We start from the raw sequence: 12,078 nt of genomic DNA on the forward strand, positions 1-12,078 counted from the left end.
TGGCAGGAAAGGCTCCATCTTACCAGGTACTACTGTGACACGGAAGAACTATAATCACTCTGATATCCACAAAATAACACGGTAGAGCCGTGGCGAAAACAAATCCTAGTGACTAGGGCACCATTTTGTAAATGGATGACATACTAATGTGTAAAGAGGTGAACGGTTAAAATGCATCCTTGATGCTCTTGGGTTGCACTGGTTTTACCTATGTCCCTGATGGCTCGGGTGTTAAAGGTTTAGTGCCCCGCTCAGGCTGGGGTCAGAAATGGTGGCACTTTTAACAGGTGGAGCCTCCTGGCAGGAAGTGGATCACCTGGAGGGCAGGCCCTTGAAGGGAATGTTGGGATTCTAGACCCTTCCGGTTTCTCTCTTTACTTCTTAGCCATCACAAGCTACTACCAAGATATACTGTGCCTTCACAGGCAGGACTCAGCAGGATCAAGTGACCATGGACCGCAACCTCAGATGCCATGAGCCTAAATAAACCTTTCTTCCATCCTCGTTAATATCTTCGTCACAGCAGCAGAAAGCTGGTTAATACCAAATTCCAGGTAAATACCATTGATTTCTTTCTTGAACAAACCCAACTTTCCAAGCCTAGCTATAAAGGGTAGGCCCCGGTCATATATCATCAAGGATTCCAAGGCATTTCTATATCTGATTCAACCCACTGCCTCTCAAATTAACATGTGAAACCAGCACATGGTCAAGCAAGCTCCATGGAACTCTGTCGATTTATCTAAGCGAGCTGCAGAGTAGTCAAGAGCCTGTTCAGTCCTGTGACCGTAGGAAGATAAATTGATATCTCTAAAAATCAAATTAATTCCCTGGTGTTTCGTGCTCTCTATAAACTTCAAAATAAAGTTTATCCAGGAAAAGAGAAAAGAATGGCATCGTTTACTTAATTCCATGACCTCTTTTTCATTATTTAGGTCCTATAATCTTCTTCATGATTTCTAACTTCCTTTGGCCTCCATTTATTATAGATTACTATAACTGGATATGCTTTGTAATATTGGGAATTACTGTCAGAACAAAGTCTTAATTCTATTGTTCCATGTGCTTAAAAAAATTACATTTTACTAAAATGAGTAGTGTGGCTCAACAAAACTTCATTTAGTATCTAAGAAAGAATAAAACATCGTCTGTTCTGCTAAATATATAATACACAACATTGTTTCCATTAGCAAACCATTTAGCACTCATTTGCAAATTTTAATGACCATTTACATTAAAAACAAAAAAAAAACCCAGAAAATTTCCTGAAAATGGCATTGAGTTAGAGTTCAAGGCCTGATTATCCACTCACTGACGAAGCCAGATGCTAATGTTCTCATTACCTCTGTGGTAGAGTAAGCCTTGAAAAGCACTGAGTAACTAGGGGTTGCCTCCCTGTGTGTAGTTTCTTTGTAGACCAGTGTCTACTCACTCAGTGCTTGTGGAAAGTTGGCTCTTACGGACCAGGTTGGAAAGGCCAGTGCTATTGTAGAGCCTCTCTCGGTGGTGACGATGTAGCAAAACTGTAGTCGGATCCAGCAGCACAGGATTCTGGGAGTCTCAGCCAGTAGTCCTAAGCAGTCTGCTGCTTTATCTGATCAGTTAATCTAATACAAGCATTCACTTCCTTTTCCTAGACACATTATTTTGGAAGGCAGCCAGCCACGCTTACTGCTCACCATTAGAACACCAGTGCACCAATACGGACAGTATTTTAAAAAAGGCGGTGACACCAGATGTTATCTTAAATAATAATCATGTAATAAAATGATTAGGATTATGATACAAGGCCTGTGAGCCAATATTTTAATCTCAGCAAAGGGACAGAATATTAACGTATTAATGCTAAAAGGTAAGGTAACATAATGGACAAATTCTAGATCCCAGGGTTAAGGGTAGTGGTGTACATCTTTTAATCCCAGCACTTGGGAGGCAGAGACAGATGGATCTCTGAGAGTTCGAAGCCAGCCCATCAAGACCCTGTCTCCAAGAAATGAACCCAGACACAAGTAAATAGCAGACACAAACTGGTACACAGTATGAGTTGGAAGGATTTAGTTAGCTTCCTGGGAAGGCTTTGAAAGGCATGTTAAAGACATCAACAAAGAAAGGCAGAAAGTCCTGCCATGCTAAGCCAGTTCACTGCTCAATTGCAGGAAAAGCTGACATTTAGGAATACACAGGGTCACTACACAGGATAAAGGAGTTTCTCAACGGTGGACACGTGCAAACTAGATTATTATTAGAACAGATACAGTCCTCCAAAGAAAGACCGTTCCCCCAAATTACAGTACCTGGTCAAACTGTAGGTCTTCACCCCTCTGCAGAGATCTGGATAACAGCTTCTCCTATAATAATAAAAAAATACGGCTTAAATACAAAACATTAGAAGGCCGCCATGTGATCAACAGTTTAGACTTACAGTTCATTTTGCTTTTGTTCCATTTTTCAATAGGTTGCTTTAAAGAAAGGTAAGCCTCCATCCTACCCTCGCCACAGTAGATGACTCAAACTACTCCCATGCAAGGGACTTCGCATGTGCTCTCTAAATAGAGTGGCTCCATTTATGACAAACAATTCTTAGATTAAGGAATGAAAGTTCAACGAAGGACCTGTTTAAATTCAAGTTCACATGTCATCACTATGCTTTTATTCGTTTGTTTGTTTATTCAACCAGTGTTGACTAGGTTGGGGATACAGAGGAGTGATAGAACAACCATGTGTGAGGCAGCCCTGGGTACCAGAGAGCGAGAGAGAGCGAGAGAGCGAGAGAGCGAGAGAGCGAGAGAGCGAGAGAGCGAGAGAGAGAGAGAGAGAGAGAGAGAGAGAGAGAGAGAGAGAGAGAGGAGAGCGAGAGAGAGAGGGAGGGAGGGAGGGAGGAGGTGTGGGGGGGAGGTAGAAAGGAAAGAAAATAAATCATTTTCGGGGGTGGGCCAGGGGGCTCATGTCTGTAATCCACCACTGGGGAAATAGAAGCAGGTGGGAGTTTGGGGCCAACTTGGATTATACAGTAAGCTCCAGGCCAGTGTGGGGTACAGAGCACAAAGTGAGGCCCTGTCTCAAAGGAGAGGGGGTTAGGGATCACGAGTGTTTGTGAATAGCATCCACATACAGCGAGTGGCCACGCACGGCCTGTGAGGCCAGGTTGCTGGATCTGGACGTGGTTTGGAGGACTTGAGAGCTCTGTGCTTTGCTTTTCTCATTTGAAAATCAAACAAATAAACATCATATTAAGTGCTGTTTTCAGAAATAAGCTAGGTTAAGGTGGGGTGGCGGACTGTCCAGTTCTCTCTATGTACTGAAATTATTTATAGAGAAGAAACAGCAGTAGTTAGACTGCCTGGGAACCACGGCTCTAGAAAAAAGTGTTTATTTCCCCCTCCATCTAAGGCTGCTAAGTCAGTTTTCCTTGGTGTATAATTCGCTGTTCAAGGAGGACTCGTGGGGGTATAGGTATTTTGTACATGAACTCTTTTTGAAAAACAGATTTATTTTATTTTTTTACAATTTATTTATCTTTAATTTTATGTTCTCTGGTGTTTTGCCTACATGTATGTCTGTGTGAGGGTGTCAGAAGCTGGAACTGGAGTTTCAGACAGGTATGAGCTGCCGTGTGGGTGCTGGGAATTGAACTCAGGTCCTCTGGAAGAGCAGCCAGTGCTCTTAATCGCTGAACCATGTATTCTTAACTATGTGTATCTGCACATGAGTGCAGGTGCCCACAGAGGCCAGAGGTGTGGGATCCCCCAGACTGGGCATTACAGGCGATTCAACTTCCCGTCTCTCCCTCCAGGGGAGGTGTCTGGCCTCTGTGAGCACCTGCACTCACGTTCACATGTCATTGAAATGAAAATAATAAAATAAACCTTCAAGATGTGTAGGATTTAAGTCTATACCTTGACAACTGCATTTGGCTAGAACACATTAATAATAAGCTCAGTCACCAATGATGCATCAGTGTCACACCAAAGAAATCAAAGCACTTCCCCTGGGTGTCACTTGGCCACAGGCAAACCCAGATTTGAACTTTCTACTTTTCTCTCCCCATGTCTTCCTTCCTTCAGCCCTGTCTGTCTGTTGTGTGATTCTGAATCTGTGCCTGCCTGGAGGCTGTCTTGTGACTCTGTCCCCATGTCTCTTTGTCCCTGCATGTCTGGGTTTTGTAGTATCTGTGTGTGAGTTCCCCAAACAAAGGGCTTCACTCTGGATCTACTGAACAGTGGAGAAAGTGTCACGTGGGGAAGGGATGAGGAACGCTTTACTTAAGTCTTTAACAGAGTTTTACAAGGGATTAAGTTACTGACTCCAACTGACCCCAACTGACCCCAATAACAAACAGTATAACAAAGATCCTCATAATCAAGCAATGGCCGTTATCTTGTGTTCAATATTTACGGTAGATATTCATTTATAAAACGGTTTTTTGTCTGTTTGTTTGTTTTTGCCTATTTCCTGTTTCTAGCCAATAACTATCAGAACACTCATGTATTATTTCAGGTCAGGAGCACAGAAGAGGACAACATGTAAGATCACAGCTGTGCATTAGCTCAGGGTGGAAAAGCCGAGGACATGCAAAATCCAGAGCAGGTAAGGTTGGTGGTTACGTTTGTTCTCTTCAAGGTGGGTTAAACAAACAGGCTGAGGACACAGTAGGACAGCAGTCTGAAGTCTTAAGTGACCGTGAAGTGTATTATTAACCCTGGCTGTGAGGTCCAGAGAAAGTTCCAGTCTCTTAGAATGGAAGAGATCGTTTTAGAATCAAGAAGTTACCAAAAAAAAAAAAAAAAAAAAAAAAAGAAATAAAAGAAAAGGATAAGTAAACTAAGATGAAGAAAGACCACAGCTTATTCTACTATTTAAGAACAACAACAACAAAACCCTCCAACCAATTAGAAGGATTTAGCAGATAAAGATACACGGAATCACTAACGAAAGAAAGGATTGTCTTAGCGTTTAGTGCACTTGAACTGAATTATGTAGCTTGAGTTTTCCTGCCTGGCCCACAGTCAGGACAAATCTCTCTCACCTGCCAGTCCCACAGCCGCTCAGACCCGACCAAGTAAACACAGAGACTTATATTGGTTACAAACTGTATGGCCGTGGCAGGCTTCTTGCTAACTGTTCTTACAGCTTAAATTAATCCATTTCTATAAATCTATCCCTTGCCACATGGCTCGTGGCTTACCGGCATCTTCACATGCTGTTTGTCATCGTGGCGGCTGGCAGTGTCTCTCTGCAGCTGTTCCTATCTAAAACTTTCTGGATTCCAGTAATGTTTGTTTTATATATTTAGACTTATGTCTTCAAAATATGAGAGGCTGATATCACACATCAAAAGGTTTGATGTGGGGCCGGAGATAGAGCTCTGTGGTACGGAGTGTATGCTTCTCAGGTACAGCCCTGGATGCGATGCCCAGCACCACCAAAACAAAACAAAAGGTTCCACCTCTGCGAATACCCCGAGGATCCCATGGCTGATGGGGAGGGGATCACTTTCTTCTGTGGGGGAGCCTTGGGTAAGGTGCCCATGCTCCTGGAAGCAACTAAGGAAACTCACTGGGTTATTAAAAATAAAAAGATGAAAGTAAAGGGAGATTAGTTTATAAGAGGAAGACGATTATGGAGAGTGGAGCAAAAGGGTGATGAGGAGTGAGTATGAGCAAAATACATTATGTACAGGTAAAAAAAAGTCATAATGAGGCCTGCTGTTATGCATAGTTAATATATGATAATAAAACATAAGAATGGGAAAACAAAAGTCTGTGACTGTTTACATTTTGTTATAAATTTACCACCTAAAATATAAGGAAGTAGATCATAGAAATATGTTAATTTGTCCTTTCACAAAAATACGGTGTTTGTTCTCTGAGAGAGAAATCTATATGATAACTATATTTTGTGGACTGTATGCTTCAACAGACAAAGAACAAAAGAAAGAGAAATTTTTTTCCCTCTTCTATTCTGTCTTGCCTCATCAGCACTTTGTGCAATGTTCACGGTTTAGCCCTAGATTTTTAAGAGCCAGGCACTATGATTTATTGGGGACAACGAGTCCCTGCCTTCAATGAGCTTCAGAGTATAGGCAGCCTGGGAATGTAGCTCGGTGGTAGAGCACTTGCCCAGCACTTGTGAGGTCCTGGTTCCTTCTCCACCACACACACACACACACACACACACACACACACACCTTTGAAGAATCATACCAGTATGTAAGTACAAATTGAGGAAAGCATTAAGAACAAAAACTTAGTGCTCTCTGAGATTGCACTATGAAGACTTATTAATATCTAGCTGTGAATATTAACGTGAGTGCTAACTTGACCTGATGAAAGAATCCTAAGGCAGCTGACAAAACATTTCTGGGTGTGCTGGTGAGGGTGTTTCCAAGAGAGAGCGACAATTCAATCAGTGGGCTGAGGAGGTAGGGTCTACACTTCCCCAAATGGAGAGGCTCATCCAATCAGCTGAGGGTAGACTGAATTGAGAAATACATATACTTAGAAAGATTCTCCAGTAGTCGAGAGTTTCCTTCCCTCGTTTGTGACTAATTCCTGTCAAAATAAAAATCACAAGCCTATATGCCACAATTATAAAATATCCTTTTACGTGTGGCAGATAGGATCCAAGACCCTGAGAGCACTGAACTCCAAATATATTGCTGTGAGATAATCCTTTTGTACACTGTAAAGATTTGTTACTCGAATTGGTTTAATAAAAAGCTGACTGGCCCTTAGCCAGGCAGTTAGTATAGGTGGGACAACCAAACTAAAGATGCTGGAATGGAGGAGGGCAGAGTCAGAGGAGACACCAGAAGACGTAGAGGAAGCAAGATGTGTAGAAAATGAAGCGACAAGCCTGAGCTATCGACTGAGCATTTACAATTAGTATTAATTTTCTGAGTGATGGGAAGTGGCTGCCAGCATAGGAAAACTTCATCTACCATATATGATTTCTTTCTACGTGTTTATGAAAACCCATGCTAAGGTTTCATTCATATTGTAGGCAAGTTAGGAGTGATATGAAAAATGCACTACTTTGTAGTTATTTGATTAAGATTGAGTGTGTGTGAGTGTGTGCGTGTGCGTGTGTGTGTGTGTGTGTGTGTGTGTGTGTGTGTGTGTATGTGTTTCAGGTGGCAAGTACCAAAGAGATGGATGATTAACAGACATGAAAAATGATAGGCTGGTGCCGAATGTGGTGTGAATGCCTGTAATCCTAGCCCTCTAGCAGAGAAACGGGAGGATCAGGAGTTCAAGGTCACTCTCAGCTACATAGTGCATTCAAGGACAATCTGGGCTCCATGAGATACTATCTCAAGAAAAGAAATTTCTACTTTCCCCTTTTGGAAGTATTTCTACTCTTTTATGATTTTTTTTAAAGATTATTTGTTCTTTTTTTTTTTTTTTTTTTTTTTTGGTTTTTCGAGACAGGGTTTCTCTGTGTAGCTTTGCGCCTTTCCTGGGACTCACTTGGTAGCCCAAGCTGGCCTCGAACTCACAGAGATCCGCCTGGCTCTGCCTCCCGAGTGCTGGGATTAAAGGCGTGCGCCACCTATGTGTATGAACGTTTCGAACTCATGTGTTTCTGGGCACTGTGCATGCCTGGTGCCCATATAAGTCAGAAGAGGGCATCAGATCCTTGGAAGTGGACCTTCAGATGGCTATGGGCCACCATGTGAGTGCTGGGAACTGAAGTGGTCTTAGCCACTGAGCCTTCTCCCAGCCCTCATATTTCATTAATATAAAAACTAATAATGAGTTTCATAATACTCTACATCCTAGCCTTGCTTCTAAACTACTAAGAAAATATCAAAAATAACCTTCATAGAGATTCAAACCAAAGCTATAAAGAGAAAGAAAGAAAAGGTGAAGGGTTTCAGGAGAGGATACTATCTCACTGAACAATGACAATTCCTGCCGTCTTAGACAAGCAAGAGGGAAGCCAGATGTCTGTTTCTGCACTGGGCCACCCATCCAGCGACATGCTGAGTACCTAGCACTCTGGAGACACAGCCATGAAAAAAATGGAAAACAATCCTCACCCTCATGCAGCTGCCCACAAACCAAGAGAGCAGCGGCCATCTGTGTGAGAGACAGACAAGGACTGGAGGGTGGAATGGGACTGAGATTTCAGACAGCAATGGCTGAGGAGAAGAGTGCCATCTGAGCACAGCCCCAGGGAAGGTAACCCAGCTGACGTTCTGGGGCTTCAAAAGAACAGCTGGAGTGAAGAGCAAACCAAGAGGGCTGAGGATGCAGCTCGGTGCACAAGACCCTGGATTCGGCTTCCAAATCCAGATAAACCAGGGGATGCATACTTGAAGTATGCCTAGAAGAGGCAGGATGATCACTGTTCAAGATCATTGCTGTCTACAGATGGAGTTCAAAGTCAGCCTGGAATGCACAAGATTTTGTCTCCACAGGGGCGGGCTGTCCGAGGGCTGGTTGAAGGAGTATCTGGAAGAACTTCAAATTCTCCATTCCTTTCACCAACCTAACTATGGGGGGCAGTGATACTTTCACAGGACACGCACAGAGCACCTGCCTTTCTCAGTGAAGGGCAACGTGGAGAGGTGCTAACTGTGGGAATACAACTACAGGTGAGGTCTCACCCCAAAGACAGGGGAGCTAAGTGCAGCAAAATTCCCACCATGCTAGCTGTGGTGCTTTGAATAAGAACGGCCCGCACAGGTTCATATGGCTCATATAGCTGAATGCTTAGTCATCAGGAGAGACACTATTTGAGACAGATTAGGAGATGTGGCCTTCTGGAGTAGGTGTGGCCTTGTTGGAGGAAGCGTGTCTCTAGGGGTAGGCTTGAGAGTTCAAAAACCTATGCCAGGCCCAATGTCTGTCTGTCTGTCTCTCCCTCCCTCTGCCTGCTGACCTGCTGATTAGGATGTAGCTCTCCACTGCTTCTTCAGCACCATGCCTGCCATGAATGCCGCCATACTCCTCACCATGAAGATAATGGACTAAGCCCCTGAAATTGTAAGCCACTGTAAGGTCCCAACCAACACTTTCCTTTATAAGAGCTGTCATGGTCTTCACGTCTCTTCAAAGTAAGAACACCGAAACTATCCCATTCAGGATTCTGCAGGTCTTCTCATGAGATGACCCTGAACGGCCTCCAGAGAAAGAGCTGACATAGTCCATTCCCGTGGTTCCATGGGAAGATCATGGGCCATGTGCACTACACCTATAGTAAATGGTTTAGAACCTCATTCTTAAAAAGAGCATGCTAAAGTGAACATGCCAGGGCTGGAGAGATGGCTTAGCAGTTAAGAGCACTGGCTGCTATTGCAGAGGACCCAGGTGCGGTTCCTAGTGCCCACATAGTGGCTCACAACCATCCATAACTCCAGTTCAGGGACCTGACACCCTCTTCTGGCCTCCACAGACTCTAGGCCCACAGTGCACACAGACACATGCAAGCAAACTACTCACGTACATAAAAACTGAATAAATAGCTGGGCGGTGGTGGCGCACGCCTTTAAACCCAGCACTCGGGAGGCAGAGGCAGGCGAATCTCTGTGAGTTTGAGGCTAGCCTGGTCTACTAAGCGAGTTCCAGGAAAGGCGCAAAGCTACACAGAGAAACCCTGTCTCAAAAAAACCAAAAAATAAAAAAATAAAAAAAATAAAAAAAAATTGAATAAATAAATCTTTTTAAGTTATTTTGGAAAACAGGTCAGAAGAAAATAAAAACCAACATAAAAATGTAGTGGAGCAAACTGAAAATAAAATGCACATATATTTAATATTCTCAACCAACGATGTAAATCGGAGAGCTTTTGAAACGCGGGGCCCAAAACAAAACACACAAGGTCTGAATCAGCAGGTGACTAGCTGACATCTTTTCTTCCATCTTCTTTCTTGTGCCTGACAAGGGACATAATTAATAGGTAAGCCTGGAAAGGCTTGGGTCATTTAGCCAAGATCCATCTATCTTAGCAAAAGTTATTGGATTGCCTAGCATGCAGGCTGAGATTTCAATCACTGCCTGCCCTTCCAGAATCTTCCTCCTAAAGTGAAAATGAAATTAGTGGGAGAAAATCAAGCTCAGCTCCTCCTCAGGGGCCTCTGCAGCCTTCTTTTATTTTCATCCCTGACACGGGAATGAAAAGATGGATCCTATCATTCCACTGTGGGTGAGGGGCTCGCAGCTTCTCTGCAGCCTGGCGGACCGTGATGACGCCAGGTCAGCACTGTCCACTTGACAAGCCCTGGGTGCTGCGCTGCTTAAACCAAGGCCTGTGAGGCTTTTCTTTCAGAACACAGGGAGCCATGTGGGCGGCTGCTTATCACCTCAAAGGGTAGACAATGAACTCCAAAACAGATGAAATTGCAAGGAAAGCACCAGAAGCTATGGTCGGCACACTGGCACGGGATTAGTCTAAGTGTCTTCATTATCTTGATGCTATGGATTTGCAATCTATCTAGACCGGGATAGAAATAAAAACTAAGCTGCCTGACCTAGATAAGGAGGGACTGCTTCGGTATGTGAGAGTGTCACGGGTAACAATCTACACGCGATGATGAAGGTTAGGGGGCATTTTGGGTGTGTCAGGGAGAAGAGGCAGGAATGCCTCTTCTTTCAAAGTGTGACGAGGGGACAGCAACATCCACGTTGCAATGGCATTATTTATTTTCATCTTATGTGCACGAGTGTTTTGCCTGCATGTATGTCTTGTGCACCTGATATGTGTCCCTAGTGCTGGCAGAGGCCAGGGGAGGGTGTCAGATTCTCTGGAACTGGAGTGACAGATGGTTACAAGCCACCATGCGGGTGCTGAGAACCAAACCCAGGTCCTCTGCAAGAGCAGCCAGTGCTCTTAACCGCACAGCCCTCTCTCCAGCCTCTCGTGACGGAATTCACACGGTTAAGTCTAACTGTATAATCTCATTTTAGGATTACACAGCAGATACTCCTGAAATAACCTTTTAAATGAATGAGTAAAACAACACTGGACTATTCTGGAGGAAGTATTAGAAGCTCTGCCTTGAACAGTGGCCTTGTGTCTTCTTAGACACACAGCGCCTATTAGGGCTAAATTCATGGTAAAGGGTAAACCTTTGTGAAATACCTAAACCACAGGCCATCCTGCAGAGCAGACACCTGGTCCCTGGCAACATGTAACCCACACCAAAGACAAATGACCAACCATGATACAACACAAGTCATATATATATATGTGTATACGCTCATGCATATTTATATACATTGTGTATATGTGCATAAATACACAGTGACACATATTATGTACAAATTACTATCTGGACCTTGCAGGCACATGTTACAGTAAAACACTTAGTGTAGAGCCTCTATGTTGAGGGGAGCAAAAGGGAGTTCAGAGCGACTAACAGACGCTTGTTAAAAAACAATTTAAAAAACGAGTTGGGAGCACTTTAAGTGGAGAGAAAAGTAATGGGCTATGGAGAAGACATCTAAGGCAGAGCTGTGAAACCTCACGTCAACCACAAGACTGAAAACCCAGGACAACTGGACAAGAGCCTGAACTTGTTCATCATTAGCCACAGCCCCAGAGCAGGATGTGGTGACATCTGTGTTGTAGGAAAGGCCAAGGGGCGGAGGAAAATGACATGATGAGCCGCTTTGTGAAGCTGCACACCCCTGCACTGAGTGGGACCTAGACAAGACCCCTGGAATGGCACCTGTTTTGCCAATGAAAAGGGAGCAGGGTCCCTTAGAGACACGGTCATATTAGGTAATCCTCTCACACATCCTTTTATTCTCAAGACTTTATGAATTTCAAAATTAAAATTCTTTCGAGAATATGGGATATTTGAGACTTGATGGGACCATACCACATGAAACTGTTACCAAGTGTTTTATGAAACAGGTGGAGTTTTTAAGTGTGTGTAGCAAGAAGAAAACCACAGTAGGGTGACGGGTCCTGAGCATTTGGCACACTATAAACCTTGAGGTCTTTGAAACTTCTCAGAAGATTTTTTTTTTTTCCTTTTCCTTAACTATGACCTATTGAAGAAAGCTCTTATAAGCCGGGCGGTGGTGGCGCACACCTTTAATCCCAGCACTTGGAAGGCAGAGGCAGGTG

At 43.7% G+C, this 12,078-nt stretch overlaps 1 protein-coding gene across 6 annotated transcripts in view; it reads right to left on the reverse strand.

Annotated features, from left to right (window-relative positions):
* The window catches only part of Fryl (FRY like transcription coactivator), a 246,331-nt gene that overhangs the window by 113,399 nt on the left and 120,854 nt on the right, over window positions 1–12,078 (reverse strand). For all 6 annotated transcript variants that reach the window (XM_059275978.1, XM_059275977.1, XM_059275976.1 and 3 more), the window contains exon 5: window positions 2,295–2,348. In XM_059275978.1, coding sequence (XP_059131961.1) covers window positions 2,295–2,348 — 54 coding nt within the window. The remainder of the gene's footprint in view (window positions 1–2,294; window positions 2,349–12,078) is intronic.

Source organism: Peromyscus eremicus, chromosome 10 (assembly GCF_949786415.1).
Source record: "Peromyscus eremicus chromosome 10, PerEre_H2_v1, whole genome shotgun sequence".
Lineage (NCBI taxonomy): Eukaryota > Metazoa > Chordata > Mammalia > Rodentia > Cricetidae > Peromyscus > Peromyscus eremicus.